The sequence below is a fragment of the Hyaloscypha bicolor genome (assembly GCF_002865645.1).
Source record: "Hyaloscypha bicolor E unplaced genomic scaffold K444scaffold_165, whole genome shotgun sequence".
NCBI lineage: Eukaryota > Fungi > Ascomycota > Leotiomycetes > Helotiales > Hyaloscyphaceae > Hyaloscypha > Hyaloscypha bicolor.
Window position 1 is genome coordinate 18,972 of NW_020194667.1, and position 17,319 is coordinate 36,290.

Below are 17,319 nucleotides of genomic sequence, written 5' to 3' on the forward strand. Positions count from 1 at the left end.
ATTAAGTTAATATTAGATTTATATTAAAAGAAATTAATTAATTAATTATAATTCTATATTATTTTATAAAAACTTAATTTTTACTTAGCTTAATTAATATAAATAAACTAGAAATCTATTTTAATAACCTTATTATTTTATTTCTTTTATTAAATATTATATTATAAAGTTTTATTTTCGAATTCTTTATTTATAATTTCTATTTTTTTAATAAATATTAAATTATATTATATATATTATTATTTCAATTATTTATTAATTAATAAGCTTTAAAATATAATAAAATAAGCAAGCTATAATATTAATATAAAAACATTTAAATACTTTATAAAATATTAGTATAGGCTCTAGTAAATTATTAATCGAAATTATTAATTAGTAATTATTATTAGCTAATTAATTAATAGTTAATAAATATTATTAATTAATATATATAAAGATCGTAAAGTAGGGAGTTGTATTAGGTAGTAAAAGAATTAATTAAACTAGCTAGAAAAGAGCTTAAGTAAAATATAAAGCTTTAGGAAGTGAGTATATAGATCCTGACTAAGCGGAGTAATTATACTAGCCCTAATTTAGTAATTCTTATTATAATATATCCCCCAGGAAGGCATAATACCGTATTCTATCTATTCTATCTAATTAGAGAGCCTTGAAATAGCGAAATTCGTCCGATATATAGGTTTTATAGAGCCATATTAATATTCTAATCTGAATAGGCTTAGTATATATTATTTCCCCAGATTACTAAATTCCAGGGAATCCCTATATAAACCCTCCCTTTTTACTAACTTCAGAGCCTCTAATCAAATACTCTTCTTTAATATCCTTCCAGAAATCCCTTTCCAAGCTTCCGATTATTATAAATATGGCTTCTACCTTTTCTCGTACTACTATTAAGTTAATTCAGGCTCGTAAATCCAAGGTATTTTTAATCCAAAATACGTTCTTGCTTTACCTTTTATTAACTTTAAATAGTATTAAGTAGCTTGCAAGTCCGCTATAAGTATAGCTCTTAACTATTAATATAAAGCTCACTTTTAATAAAATATTAAGGTTTAGATCCCTGTAATATCTTCTAATATTTCCAGTATTCCTTTACTAAAGGTAAAGAAGTCTATTCTAAAGCCTTATATTTCTCGTCCTGCTTATACTAGTCTTAGAGAAATTTCTTATATGGGTTATTATAAGTTCTCTATACTATTCTAAAGCTCGTTTTGACTTAATATAGTCTTATTTACTCTAAAGGGCAAGAGTAATAGTTCTTACTATAATACTATTAGCCAAGGTTCTTATTACTAGAAGTATACTTCTGGTTATTCTTATTTAGCTATTCCGATCTCTTATATTTCTATTATATAGCTTTTTCTTATAGAACTTCTAATTACCAAAGATATTATAAGTTCTCTTTTCTTAATTCTTTTTTATAAATTCTGACTATTTTAAAGTATTTATTCGCTCTTAGATATTCTATTTATATTATACTTGAGATTACCGAATCTAATAAAGAAAATAGTAATAAGAGCTCTTTTATTAAGGTTTAAGAAACTATTAATAAGAATAAAAAGTAGTCTAATTAAATAAAGGGCCTTTTATATAAGCTTATTAATACTATAGTAAAGTGCCTTTAGATTTCTTACTATTAGCTCTCAAGCTCTATTATTTTAATAGATTTTATAAATAAAAGATATAAATAAAAGCCTCTTTTTATATTATTTAATTATTTTAATCTTTACTCTAATATCCTAAAGATTTAATAAAGCTCTAAAGTTCTTAAATTTAAATCGGAATAGATTTTTTATAAGTTTATCTATAGGTATATTACTTATTTAAAGATATATAACTTGAAATATGCCTTTATTATACTCTTAATATAGCTATATATTCTGGATATTAATATAATAAAGCTTTATAGTAATCCTTTTATTCTCTCTAATAATTAGTTATATAATTTGCTTATTATTATAGAATATAGTCTAGAGCTCTCTAAAATCTAAATATAGATTTCTAAATAGCCTCTAGAGAGTTATAGTTTCTTTTACTATATAAGTAACTTTGTATATTTCTAATTTAGTTAAAGAGATAATTATAGAGCTTTATTAAGTAGCTTTCTATAATATTAAATCTCTAAATAAGGAGATTATATACCTATAACTCAATTATTATATATCCAGATTATTTATATATAAAGTATTAGATATAATTTATAACTATATCTCTTTATATTCTCTATTATACTAAATTACTAAAAACCGGGTTCTAAACAGGTATTAGAGAGCCTAATCTATAACTATAAAGTACTCTAGAGCAGGATTTATTAAGAACTAAGAAAGTACTAAAGTAGTAAAAGCTATATCTGCCCTAATTATAATTATAATATAAAGTAGTAATCTAATCTTCTCTTAATATACCTTAATTTAATATAGATAAACTTAATTACTATATCTCTAAAGATTAATTTCAGGTAATAAAGTACTAGGGTACTTCTTATCTATTATCTTGAATTTCTTAGTAATCTTTTTAATATAGGTATTATAAACTAGCCAGAGCTTTTTAGCCTTTTAATCTCTAATTATATAAATCCCTAGAAATTACTTTATATCTTATATATTATAAAACTTATAAACTATCTTAATCTAAATAATAATTAATTAAGTATATATTTCATTATCCTTATAATAAAGTACTTAAAAGTTATTTATATAGAAAATAATAAAGACCTTATAATCTATATTTATATAAATATAGGACTCTTTATTAAATCTAAAGAATCTAATTTTCTTAAAAGTATTTATCTAATACTTATACTATAAAGCAAGAAAGTCTCATAATCTATATAGAGCTCGATTTATCTCTACTATATAGCCTAGTACCTTAAAACTATCTGGTAGCTTATATATTACTATAGGCCTATTAGAATCTCTTTCTATATTTATAAATATATTTATAATATTAAATTACTTTATTTCTAGATTAAAATAAGCTATAATTATATTAGCTATTTAAAAAGACCTTATTACGAGTATAGTAGTATATATAAATAGAAGTAATACCTCTTCTTAAAAATCTTTATAAATTACTAGCCTTAAGTAATACTAAGTAATATATTTATTAGAATTAATTTTATATATAAATACTTATTTTAAAGAAATCAGAAGTATACTTGCTTTATTACTAGAAATAATCCTCTAGTAATTTCGAGCTTTAAAGTTATTAATCTCTAGTTTAGTATCCGATTTAAAGTACTCCCTAACTAGATACTTCTCTAGATTATTTCACGTCTTTAGAGCCTTTAAAAGATTATTAATATAAATTTTTCTTATTATTATATTATCCGAAATACTCTGCTTTAGATATACTCTTAATTAAACTACTATTATAATTACGATATATATAGTCTTATAATTAAATTCCTTCTTATAATTCTCTAGCTAATTAGGCCAAAAAGACCCTAAAAGAAACTCTAAGTAATTAATCTAATTCAATTCACTTATTATTTATAGTAATATACTTATTATAATAATTATACTATTACTAGCTTTATCTGGATCTCTGTCCTAATTATTTCCCTTATATAGATATATTTAAATTAGTCTATTTCTGGTTTTAATAATTAGCTTCTTTATTTATTTTCTCTTTAGTTTTACTATTTAATCTTCTATTTTAGCTAAGCTATTTACTCTTTCTATAGAGAATTCTTCTATTTCTATTAAGCTATTTACTTATTTCATAAGTAAGCTTTTTGTTTTATTTATAAAAGCTATTAGTAGACCTTATTACTAGTTCTAAAGAGATTCTTTCCCGCTTTTATTAGTTTAATATACTTCTCTAATAGTTCCGGTATATTCTATTATATCTCTCTCTATAATACTAAGCCTTCTTAAGAGCTTAGTATCTTTATTTCTATTACTTCTAGGTTCTGGTATACTTTCTGGCTCTAAAGTACTTTATAGAATTATGAGTTCTATTCCTAGTAAGGTTATAGAGCTTCCTATTCCCGAGTTATAACCTATTAGTATACTTATAGGCTCTTTTAATTATTAGTTTATTTACTTATTATTCCCTAGTTCAGGCTCATTTTCTATTTACTTTAATAAGCTATTATATTATAATTCCTTATTCTTAAAAATTAATTTAGTATCCTGAATCTCATTTTCTAGAAATAGTTTTACTATATCTTTTATAATCTCTATACTATGGCCTTTAGTATATTTATAATTCTTTTTATAGAGAATATTCTTATTAAATATAATATTATATATAATAATTACTTTATTAAGTATAAGGACCCAGATTTTATAAATATTAGATATAATATATCTAACTAAATATCTAATATACTCATATAATATAACCTTAAATACTCTCTTATTTTGTCTTACTTTATAGTCCTTAATTATTAGATATACCCTAGAACTATATATATAGATCCTATTCTAATTAGGCCTAAGATTAACTATTATTCGAGTAATAAACTCTAGGTTATACTAACGGAAATAATTATAGAACTATAAATCGAGTACTTTATTTAGTATTCTCTAGTTATTTATATATAAGAGGCTCTAATTATATAGATAGATTGCGGCCATAGAACTTTCTGGCTATAGCTTTTCAGGCAAATTAGCTATTAAGTATATTATAATAGCCTTATTTATAATCTCTTGCCTTACTTACTTAGTATTACTATTTGGCTTATATATATATAAAAAAGAAAACTTGATTTTAATATTTTCTTCCTTTACCTAGATCTAATAGGCTAATATTTCTTGGATTAGAATAACTACTTTTTCCTAATTATACTTAATATAAGTAATTAAAAGGTTATATTATCTATATACCTAGTACTCAAAATCCCTAATTATATTAAATACTACTAAACCCTCTTTACTTAGTAAAAGGTATCCAAAGAGCTTTTTACTAAATTCGTTCTTAATTATTAGAATTTAGCTTAAACTATTATAGCTATTTGGGTAATTAAATAAGTTCTATAAAATCCTCTAAAATAGTCGAGTAAACTTCCTTTTAGTTAGCCTATACGAGATTACTTACCTAGTATATATCTAAGCGCAAAATTCGTATATAATTCTTATTAGTCTATTAATTATTATATTATATACGTAATTAATAAGCTTTTATAGAGCTTTATAGGCTAAATATTCCGCTCTTGTATATTATTTTTCTTCTAAATTACTTCTCGGCTTAAGATACTTCTTTAATTTCTTATATTAAGCTCTAATTAAATATTCGAGTATTAGAAACATAAGTATATTACTAGTACTAGTAGGAATTTCAAACAAAATATTAAAGTAAATAAAGAGCGGCTTATATTTAAGAAAAACTAAATTAAACCTATATTCTAATTATATTAATACTATATTCTCTTTATAATTTCCTAATCTAATTATAAGATTATATTTATAATACTAAGCTTTCTTTTCTATTAGGCAAGCTTCGGAAATAATATTTATATAAAATCCTTTAATAACTATAATATTATAGAGAATTAGATCTTTAGTATATAGTCCTATAGGTCTATTAATTACGTTTTTAATTATACGAGTACTATATCTAATAATTAGAAAACTAGTTATTTCTGCTTCTATATAATTATTAATTTTCGCCTTAATAAAAGTACCAGAATTAATTAGATTCTTGCTATTAACCAGATATATAATACCGTAATTATCTAATAAGATACTCTAAGAAAGCAGATATCTTGAGAAATTAAGTATTATATAAATTTCCTAACCTGGGCTCTAAATTATAAATATAGGATTTACTAGAATAATATTAAAGTTCCCAGAAAATTAGGTTCCGGGTACCTTGGGCTTCTTTTTAGAACTAGTACCAGGCATTAGCTTCTCTATAGCTTATTTACTAGTAATTTTCATATTATATTTCTCTTCTAGCTAAGATTTCAGATCCTTCTAATACTCGGTCAAGATTCTTTCCCGGATTTTTCTAATCTATTTTTTATTAGGCTTAAATTTTATCTAAGTCTTACTTAATCCAGTAATCGTAATTTCTATAGTAATATAGCTAAGTGGGTTCTACTTATACTTATAGATTTTAGAACCCTTATAAGGGCACTTATAGTACTTATACTTATCCGAATCGGGCTTGCTATCTAATCCTTTACTAGTTTAATTCCCGAGTATAATAAAGATTATAGGAGCTCCTAAGTACTTAGTATTCTGGTTTTCTAAAATAATCTAATTAAATACCTGGCTATACTATTCGAGTATAAGAATTAGAAGCCCTAGCTTATCTTTACTATATAGATTACTAAGCTATTCTATTGCCCAAGTTAGTATAAGTTTCTGCTAGAGGGCTATTAAGAACTTAATTACTACTAGAGTACCTTTAATTTCGGCGATTTTAAAAGCTCTGGCCCTATTAAGTACCTTCTCCCAATTAGTAAACTAGTGCTTTAGGCTTACTCCTCCTTTACTTACTTATAGTAGAACCGAGCTATATACTCTCTGAGTAGTAATAATTTATACTATATTCATAGAACCATATTTTATTAATAATACCTTGAGAACCTTATGAATAGAGCTCTATTTACTCTTCTCGAGGCCCAAAGTAAAGTTTATAAGGATCTCTATATTAACTATTTAATAGAGCCATTACCTAATTATATAGTAGTATACTAGCTTATTTATCCAGTCTAGTTTCTTGATCTCATAGTCCCGTAAAAGTACCAAATAGTAATCTCTAATATCCCTGAATATTATAGGCTATAGAGATACTAGTTTCGATTCTTTCTTAATTATAGATCAAATATCTTTGTCCCAATTTTCCGTATTAACTTAGTATCTGGTATAGTAATCTTCTATTTCCTTTAGTATGAGTTCGTTAATTATAGAAAGAGGCCTAGGAGAAGCCGCCATATTCGTTTTAATTGCTTTATTATTAAATAGGTTAATCTTATCCCAGATGCCCTCGTTACTAGCTACTCTATAGAGAGTATTAAACCAGTCTGTCCAGGAACTACGGTTCTTTAGGACGACGATCTTTACTGTGGCTTCTAATATAATTGCAATTAAGCTTTGGAAACTATAGGAACTATAGGAATAGTTTCTATTAATTAGTTAATACCGGAAATGCGAATTAAAGTGTGATTTTCGACGAAATAAATTAAATAAGCTCTTAAATACTCTCTGTGGCATACTAATTAGGAAGCTTATTAGTACGAGGCCGGGCTTATAACTAATATACGTAAAGATTATAGAGTAGGAAGTTGTATTGGGTAATAAAAGAGTTAATTAAACTAGCTAGAAAAGAGCTTGAGTGAAGTGTGAAGCTTCAGAAAGTGAGTATACAGATCCTGACTAAGCAGAGTAATCGCGCTAGCCCCAATTCAGTAATTCTCACTATAATATTAATATTATTAATAAAAGTAGATCTAGGCTTAGTAATAGCTATAGGGCTAATATACTATATTTATAGGCCTTATACTGCCTTTTCTTTTAATATAGCAGAATTCTAATTTAGTAAAAGTAATATAAGGCTTATAAATATAGTATATTGGCCCTATAATAGCCCTATAGTATTACTAAGGCCCTGGACTAATAATTATTAATTATCGAAAAATTAGTATAATTATCTAATTATTACTTATTAAGCTTATTAGAGCCTATACTATAAAATATTATAAATAATACCAGAAATTGAAATAATTATTAAAATAATTCAAATTTAATCTAAAAATAATATTAGCTTTAATTATTTTATTATTATTATTATTATTATTATTATTATTATTATTATTATTATTATTTCTAAATAAATTAGAGTTTTATAAACTTATAATAATATATATTTTCTTTTAATTTTTAATAAAACAAGAAAATATAAAATAATATTTTTTTAAATATTAATTAGAAAATATTAATTAGAAAAGAGTTAATTAGAAAAGAGTTAATTAGAGAATATAAATTAGAAATATTAATCTTAAATGAGCCTAAAAAATTAGTTATTAAGTATTTGAAATTTATTTGTTTTATATATAATAATTACTTTATTTATTTTATATTTTAAAACTAGAGCTCTTATATATAAACTTTCTTATATTTTTATTAGAAAATCTAATTATAAATAAAGGCTTAAATAAATATAAATAATAAATTAGATATTATTAAAATTCTAAAATCTATTAATACTTTTATTTAAGTTTTCTTTTCTTTTTCTTAAAAGAAAGAAAAAAGTTATTTTACTTTTTTTAATATTTAATAAACTTATCTTATTAGAAAACTATATTATAACGGGATCTTTTCTTTTCCAGTATTTTTTACTAGTATATTATCTAAGTTTATATTACTTCTTTTATTTAATCTCTTATTCTATATTATATAAACCTAGAAAATATATATAATTTATATATAAATAATTATTACTATTCTAGTATTAATAATTCTTCTTTTATTATAATTGTTTTCTTATTAAATTACTATATATACCCGCTAATTCGAGTATAATTACAAGTAATATATATTATATATATAATTCTAATATATTAGAAGATTTTAAATAGCTATTTATATTAAGTAAGAAAGAGTAAAGTATTAAAATCAAGTAAAGTAGAGCTTAATATCGATTTGAGGAGATAATATGGCTCTCCGGCTAGTTAATAATGTATATTAACTATAATAGAGAGTTGGAAATCCAAACCTTTCTTTGTGGAATTATTTGATACAAATCTTCTAAGATTCCTAATAAATTCTGTAACGAAACCTGACCTCACCAAATTCATTACTACCTACCTTGGGGCCTTAGAAGTCACCGCTCTAACCTGAGCGGAGCCCTAAGAGGACCGTATTCTGGCTACCTTAAGAATTGGTTATAGCTTCTATATTTGTTTTTGATATAGAATTTTAAAGGTATCTTATTGCACGTTAAACTTACAAGGATCCCTACCAGAGTTGATTTGCAGCCTATTTACTTATCTCGCTCGTTTATGGGTTTTTCCGCTTTGGTAGCAAGATAACAGAATTGGAAGAAGTGAAATTTACTTTATCTTCTTCTGGCTATTGGCCAGTACATAACTTTATTAGAAACCCAATCTACTTATAATGACTTAGGGCTAGATGAAGGATCCACGGTGGGGTCGCCTCCTTTTTAAAGCGGAACGTCAGAATTCCATCATCTGTATCAAGCTGCTGCTGCCAGCTCAATACCGTATCTATTTGACCTTTGTGCATCATCATAGTCTCTGCCAAGGACTGGCCATACTCTTGATGGGCAATCGCAAATTCTAAAGTCGATGGGCAAAGCCGGAATTCGAATATCGGCACGCTGAACCCATACTTTAGACGTACAACAAAGGGTTCTCCTGTCCCTATCAGATACTAAAGATAAATAGTTTGCTGTCCCGAAATTTCGACGCTGGTATCCCCCGAACGGAAGATCCTATCAAAGGCCAAAATAAAGCCTTGATCCACAACGTATTCCCAAGCTGGGGGATAGGCTTCGATGGCTTCTATATAGGTTCTTGTTGTCCCTGACAATCTTGTGAGCCTCAATCCACTTTCGTACATAGTCATATATTCTGTGCTAATGTAGATTGGGATGGCTGCATCATTGTCAGGTTCCTGAAACAATGATAACGATATCGAAATTGGTACTGCGCCACATCTGATGAACTGTCCCACCATGGTAGCTTTCCCATCCTGTTCTGGAGAGGGGATGAGAGCAATGGCGATATTTCGTGAACCTTTCTCATTGAGCTTAGCGCAATTGAACAACCCAATGAAGGTATTGTCACTACCAGGCACCTTGCGCAATCTCATGGAAATTTGGAGGCCTGCATTTGTCATCGAATAATGGGAGATGCCAGCCCAATCAGGAGTATAAGGCACGACGTCCGCGAATCCAACAAAATCAGATGGTGAGCTTGCAAGTAGTTCACGGTTACCCATAGCTCCGACTTGTCTGGATCCCCACGCAAAGATGGACTGATCGTGAGAAGAGCTGATAATGGCTTCCTGGAGCCGATGGAAAGCTCTCGCTTTTTCGCCATAAAGCAATGGCATATTCACATTGAATATACCCAGGAGCGAATAGGCAACATCTTCTTCACGTGTAGTTTGCCGCAATGCCGCCCAACTCATCCTTTCAGCAATGCTGGCATCGCAGCATCTGTTGTAACCGTTCAGATACTTGGTCCCTATCCCGGTAATCTCAGTGATCAACCCATTGATGGAACCGGTGGGCGGGGAATCACGAAACATTGAGTAGAGTTTTTTACCCAATCGAGTCCACGATGCGTTGTAAAATATAACCATTCGAGGAGCCAGTAGTTCTTGGAGAGTCCAGCCCCTAGTCCACCACTTGCTCTTTCTGAAAGCCAACGTGGATTCTGGAACACCTAAGTCCATCGTATCATGGACGTCGGCCAGGTAGGCATAGCAGGCTGAGGCCCTTTCATACCAATTGAACATGGAGTTGATGGCTTCAGACAGTTCAGCACTGCTTCTTTTATCGATACAGCATGTGTCGATCCAGACATAGTCAAAGCCACTGCCCAGTGCTTCTCTGCAGCAACCCTCAATCTTATCCGAGTCGTTGTTGTATCTCCCTTTCGTGATTTCTTTGAAGAGCACCTCATCCTTGCCCCAAGTATGCGACAGAATAACATAAGGAGGGACATCCTTCTCGAAGAACTCCTCCAACCTCTTCGTCTTGGCATTGAGGAGCCTCATGGGTTCGCTTTGCGTGTTGCCAGCTATCGACAAAATGTAAGATTACATGCGTCTTCGAGTAAGGCTTACGGTCCTCAAGTGGTTCCTTGAGGTGGCGCAGCTCAAATAGAAATGGATTCCTTTCCCCAAGAAAGCGACCGGTAGAAGTGACTTCCCACAGCTACGGGGCACGCTTCGAGCCTTATTACGACCCGGGGCTGGTGTTCTCGTAGAGAAAACAGCTCTGTTGGGTGTGTGTATGTACGTCTAAAGAGGGAAGAAGAAGCGGTGAAGATCCACAGAAGAAATAGGCAGAAGTGAACCAAGTCCAGGTTAACGAATTACCGGGTAAAACACACGTCACGAAATACGAGAGAGATTTCTAGAACTCTGATTAATTCTAGAAGAGAAGCGTGAAGCTCGTAGAAGCTTGGGAGCGAGGCTAAATACTCCTTAGCGCCATAATTAAGCGAAACGTGTGCCTGAGGCCTAAACGAATTTTCCCCCTCACAGCGGGGAGCTCGAGAACTAAGATACAGGGTGTCGAGCTAAGCTAAGTCACGTGCGACATAACAAGCCTCCTGGTGGTCGTTTTGAGAGTTTGCGGATGTCTGATGGATGCTGATCCGAGATGGTTTGTGGAAGCACGCCCTTTCTGAAGCTCGACTCACGATGTCCTCAAGTGAAGGTTGACGAGGCTCTGACCTGGCATCGAGACCTAAATATAACCCGACATGTGTTGCAATGTTTTGGAGGTTGACGACTTGATTTTTCAGCTCACGCGGGGTAAGCACTCTATATATGCATCCGGTATATAAACTACAGTGTACCAGCGTACACTCAGTTCCAACAACATGGAACGTCTGCAGCCAGCACGTGATCCCATACACCACGACGAAAAAGAAATATTCGATCAATTCCATATCTGCCCAACTATCAGGATGTTTACACATCTCTTCCAGCACCAGTCATTCGATCTGATATGATTCTTTGGTAGAAAATTCACCTGGGTGTGGGGCCATTGTCCTCGAAGCAGTGGGACATTCCAGACCAGAGCTTGACTATTTTTTTGACTATTCCGGAAGTTGCGGCACTTTCTCACGTGGGAGAGCGACTATATTCATGAAGTATTGCCGAATTTATGTTTCATTCTTCGGTACATTCAAGCATACTACACAATTCTCAACTACATCTGCAACACCGCCACATCAGGGGAGGGATATCAAACATGCAACACTCCCAGGACCTTCCAGCAACCGATCGCCAAGCTCTTAGAGGTCCATATTACTCTTCTACATCACGCCAACTCCAACCCCGGACCCTTCGTTTCCATCTTCAAGAGGACAAAGAGGTCATGTCTCGACCACCAGCTCCTGAGTCTCTTCCCATAGATATACACCGGGATGGCCAAGAGCCCCAAGAAGATCGAAGTGCCGCCAAAGACATACATTATCTGTTCCGGACCGTTGGATTCCACCCAAGGGTTGGCAAAATTTGAAAGGCCGTAGAACATGAAGTTCTGCATGCGGGTCAGCTGGGAAGCTATGGCATTGGCAATAAGAAAGAAAATTACCTTGAATAGCATGTTCATGATGAATATCTCACTGCTTTGGCTTCGGAATGCATCGAGACCGTAGGCCAACGTGGCAAAGATACCGATCAGAACACCAACCATCATGACGCCTTGAAGGAAAGCACAGAGGATTGCATTGGCACCAATAGCCATTGTATAACCAAACAGAAACATTCCAAGACCCATGAAGACAGTCGCTCCCGACATGAATACGAGACGGAATTCTGGCTCACTGGAGAATATTAGAGCAGATCAGTTGGAGGAAATGGAGGACTTACTATACGCCTTGGTTTCGTTTCCCCATATACTTAACAATGGGGTCGCTAAACCAGCCGACAAAGATAGACCCGATCATGCCACCGATGAACGGTCCAGCACCAATGTATCCGATCTGCGCAGGCCCAAATTTCCAGGGCGGCCCGGAAAAGATTCCCGCGAGAATGATGGCCGACCCGACGTACCAGGCGTTCAAGAGTCCGGAAGTGATGATAGCATAGCAAGCGGCGGGATTTAACAACGTTAAGAATGGCCCCAGTAAGTACTTGAATATGTTGTCCTTGGAGTAAATACCCGTGTATACGGCCAATTCTTGAACGAATGTTTTCTTAGGCGGTATATTTGCCAGCTCCATCCCGACCTCCACTTCTCGATGCCGCTCCTCGATCTTCGCCAATTCATCCAGCTTTTCATTAACTGCGAGGTCGGTTTCGTAGCGAACATCACGGAGGTAGGTGGTCTCAGGGCAGAAGAGGAACATGAGTACAAATTGGACAACGAGGAATATCTGGAACATGTGGAATAACCAGAGCCATCCGAGACTTGCAAAAACTTGTCCGCAGATGATGGAGGCGAGTGAGGACGCCGAGTTCTGGATGAAGTTCTGGAATGCCACTCGTGTGCCACGCTGATGTACGAAGTACATATCACCGATTGAGGCGATCATTAGGGATTCGAAGGCGCTGGTGGAGAAACCTTGTACGATGCGTGCTGCGAGAAGGTAATTGTAACTAATTTTGGACTCGCCGATTGCTGTTCCAATGATATCGAAGATTGTGGAAGCCAGGAAAACGGGCCGTTTGCCGTATTTTCGACTGAGGGCACAGACGATAGGTCCTGAGCAGCCTGCCGCAAGGAGATTATAGCCCGAAACGAGAACAACAACTGAGAGTGGTTTCCCGACCTGTTCGGCGATGACGAAGTATGAGGCATTGAGGAACGGCCCCTGAGCCAATCAGCGCCTGTAAGTCGTGTAAGAAGCAGAAACATACGTTTGTGCCTGCATTCAGCATTGTGCCGAGACATAGGATTGCAATGATCATGTCTTTCTTCCACATTGGCCAGTTCAAGGGATCATTTGGGTCGTCACTGGGTTGCGGGGAGAGGACGATGTGGCTGTCTTTCCCTGTGCCATGCTTGAGTCCGACAAGCCGCTCCTCGGAGTGAGCAGCTTCATCATCCAACAGCACAGTTCCAGGGACATGTGCGAGCTTATTATCTGGAAGATTGTAAGCTTGAATATATCAATGGGAAGTCCAAACTGGTTGGGACTAACCTTCCAGAACACCAAGCCCCATTTTGAAGCTTGCCCGACTTTCAAGAGTGCAATACGAAAGAAGTTATTGAAGCAACACCACTTCAAACAAATTAAACAGGGAGAGAAAGATCTCTCATCCTCGTGGGAGATCGGCAGGTTCATATACTGGGTGCAGATTGACTCAACAGCCAATAAACAACAACAAAAACTCCAAGCTTCCAGAACCATTTACCCCGCTGCATCCCTAGGATCCGATGCGAAACCAATATTTGGGAGTTCAGAAGCGAGCATCGTTACGCGTTGGTTGGTGGTGCTGCATGATTCAGGACCCTTACCCCAGACACTCCTCCCCGCATTCGTGCTCGGCTGCCTGTCAACCCATGCAGAGCCCTAGGGCATCATCGGCAGATGTTATTGAGATTCCATCGATGACACGGGAATAAACGCTCGGAACCTTCAACCGCGGCTTGGGAATCCCGGATGTTGGCTGCATTGTCTGTGCTGACGCAGCTTGGCTGGCCTATATTGTACGACACTACCGAAATAATCTTCTTCTTCAGCTCGAGAGCGTCTTCTTGCCCTTTCCGCCGCGATATATTGATACCGAGATCAACAAAGCTGTCAGCTACAAGGCATGACCGAATTCATTTCCCGAAAGGAGCTGCCACTCGGGAATGCCCCTGTGTCATGTGGAGGAGGACTTCGCATCGGGGAGGAGGAGTTGGGGAAGCCCCAGCAGCGCTCCAAACGCCACAAGGAGCGCCACGAATGAGGGGAGCTCCATTGACATCTCTCTTTGTAAGATTCTTCATTTGCCAAGTGATGAACAATTGCTTTGAAAGCGGAGAAGTGGAGATGTGTTGATCCAGCCGAGACTTCTCGGCACGTCTTGCATGTTGCTACGAGCTGGAGATGCAAACAACCTGCTCGAATTTGAGGATGGAAATAGAACGTTTCGGGACTTGTGAGCACGACTACACTGTACGGTACGGCAAGCTCTGTCTGCCATGCACGACGCTGCGTTGCGCCTCACTTGAGAAACATAGGGCCCAATGATTTGATTTTGCGCCCAGCTCCGTGGTACTCTGGCAGCCTGGGAGGGCACAGCAGAAAATCGTGTGACAAGATGAGTTTCGCAGCCTTTGCGCTCCGTGGAGTCGTGGACTATTGATGCTGACTTCTGGGAACATGGCTTGCCTCGAGATTTCTTGCCCCTGACGAGTAATTACCCGGCAAACGCGTGAGTCAGGTCCCTTGAACGTCAACGTCAACGTCTCTACTGCATCTTCAAGATCCCGACTGCACACCGAAGTCATGACCCTCCAGGTGCTGCCCGATGAGTTGCTCGTCCAGATCTCCAATCACTTGGAGTTTTCGACACACCTCTCAAATCTTGTACTGTGCTGCAGACGCTTCTACCGCCTCGCCAACCCAGCGCTTTATTCCAGTTTCAGTGATCATAGAGGGCCGCTGCAAATACTGAAATTTCTGTCAACGATAATGGCGCGGCCGGATCTAGCACCCTATGTCAAGACTTTCATCAGCTCTGGCCCGCACTCGCATTGGGAAGAGACCACACTTTTATGGTAGATGCCATGAGCATCACACTGAAAGCAGAGCTGGCGAAGATCTGCGGAAATGAGCGTCAGAGGGGCGGATGGTACGACGCGATATCTGGCTGTAAAGGACAAGTTGGTGCTTGGGAAGCGGTCGTTGCAATGTTTATGCTGCTTCTCCCAAACCTCTCAAAACCTAAGCCTTCCTTATTACCATGATACAGGAGAAGACCTGAAATGCATTCCCGCGGTAGTTGCTCGTGCGGCACAGCTCCAAGACTCGAACATTCTGTCACCATACGCTTTGAAGAATCTCCGCAACATCGAACTTGGCATTTTATCTGACGACGAGGGAGCAGTAGATTGGTCATAAAAGACTTTCTTCCCACTCAAATCTCCAGGAGCATAGCCTCGGCACACAACTTCTACAACGACTTCTACAAACAGAATATCCCAGCTATCCCAGGGGCTTTTCCACATGCGACCACTTTTCGCTTCAAAGATCCGATATGTCTCCCCTTGTGTTCCGAACTCTCCTCAAACCTTTCCCCAACGTCACGCATTCGACGTACAGCAACTGCGGCGAAGCAGAGCCCCCATTCTCGTTCTATCCACATGAAATGAGGTTGAGAATCATCCACTCGCAGCCGTCGCTGCAGGAGCTGACCATCATAAACACCCAAGAAGAGATCGAGACAGTGGACTACCTGATGGGGGAGAATGAGGGTTTGCCGCTTGGGTCTTTGGTGAAGTTCCATAACTTGCGTCGGCTTGAAGCTATGGTACGCACTCTCGTGGGGAGGAGACCAGGGGATCCTGGTTTCGACTCCAGCTTGCCGAAAGACTTACAGACGGGCCCTCGTGTTTGTGAGAATACTCGGTTTGCAGAAAGCTTGCCAGAGGAGTTAGAGTTGGTCCTTAAAGCCTGTTTGATTCTTTGCGGTGGTGAAGGTGTTGTTCGAGAGGAGCCAACAAGGCGCATTGAAGAGCATGAAAGTGATCACACTTGTCTTTGCCTATGGTATCTCTCTAGACGAAGTTGCGGAGGAAGGGTCGAGGTGCGTGGCTGAGGGCCAGAAGTTGGGCATCGTGGTAAGTAGACATAAGGGAGAATATCCGGGTTCTGAGTAAGTTCGTTGAATATCCAATGCCCGTCTTTTTACAGGAACTTACATCCAATTAGCGATCAAGCTGATGAACTGCAAGGCATATGAGCAATTTCTGATATGGTAGGAGTGCCGAGGGCGTGTCAGAGTATGTGAACAGACTTGAGGGTGAATCTCAAGATTTTTGGATTTGTTGCACATCGCTTCAATGTACCAAAAGTCTTGGGACATTGAGATTGTCCTTGGAGTAGAGAGTGAATCTCTGAGTCAAGGTTTTGGACCACCCAGGGAATGGTGAATCAGTTTTTGCTTCATATCTCGCTCAATGTTTCCCATTTTCTGGGACATCTTATGTCGAATCGAAGTTCGATTCTCGTCTCGCATTTTCAACGCTTGAGAGAGCACCACAGCAGAATGCAGAGGGAACTTGGGGAGGGGAAGTGAGTTTCCCTGGCGACGGTGAACATAGGGTGGCGTTCTGTGGCTTTCATCTCAAGCGAGATGCGACCCTTCGGACCACGTTTCAGACATTTAACATCCGAATTAACTTCTTCACCTTCCTCTTTCCTTTGAATTCCAAATCAACTCTCTTGAACCTCCAGTATGGCTTTCAGTAAGCTTCCTGAAGAGCTGAAAATACAGGTGTTCCCCCAGCTTAGAATCCAGAAAAGGGGCATGTTGGAATGGGACTACCCCGAGTCATTGCTCAATGCAGCCCTTTGCTGTCACACTTGGAACGAACTTGTCGCGCCAACCCTTTACTCGACATTCGTCGAGAAAGAGTCGAATACGGCCAAGTTTATTCACACGATCTTGGAGCGGCCAGACTTGGCATCCTATGTCAAGATCTATTCGAGCAATTTTCCAT

The 17,319-nt window shown here is 35.7% G+C and overlaps 3 protein-coding genes across 3 annotated transcripts; 1 reads left to right on the plus strand and 2 right to left on the minus strand.

Annotated features, from left to right (window-relative positions):
* Positions 1-9,058: 9,058 nt before the first annotated feature.
* K444DRAFT_619349 (HET-domain-containing protein) lies at positions 9,059-10,901 on the minus strand. Its single transcript, XM_024881500.1, has one exon. The coding sequence runs from the start codon at positions 10,701-10,703 to the stop codon at positions 9,351-9,353; it is 1,353 nt and encodes a 450-aa protein (XP_024729546.1). The 5' UTR covers positions 10,704-10,901; the 3' UTR covers positions 9,059-9,350.
* Positions 10,902-11,814: 913 nt separating this feature from the next.
* K444DRAFT_572042 (MFS general substrate transporter) lies at positions 11,815-13,911 on the minus strand. Its single transcript, XM_024877343.1, has 5 exons — positions 13,808-13,911; positions 13,524-13,750; positions 12,534-13,477; positions 12,256-12,487; positions 11,815-12,201 (listed from the first exon to the last, which is right to left on the minus strand). The coding sequence occupies exons 1-5, from the start codon at positions 13,827-13,829 to the stop codon at positions 11,980-11,982; spliced, it is 1,647 nt and encodes a 548-aa protein (XP_024729547.1). The 5' UTR covers positions 13,830-13,911; the 3' UTR covers positions 11,815-11,979.
* A 1,706-nt stretch (positions 13,912-15,617) lies between these two features.
* K444DRAFT_186905 (uncharacterized protein) lies at positions 15,618-16,763 on the plus strand. Its single transcript, XM_024870893.1, has 2 exons — positions 15,618-16,472; positions 16,529-16,763. The coding sequence occupies exon 1, from the start codon at positions 15,855-15,857 to the stop codon at positions 16,413-16,415; it is 561 nt and encodes a 186-aa protein (XP_024729548.1). The 5' UTR covers positions 15,618-15,854; the 3' UTR covers positions 16,416-16,472; positions 16,529-16,763.
* The last annotated feature ends 556 nt before the right edge of the window (positions 16,764-17,319 follow it).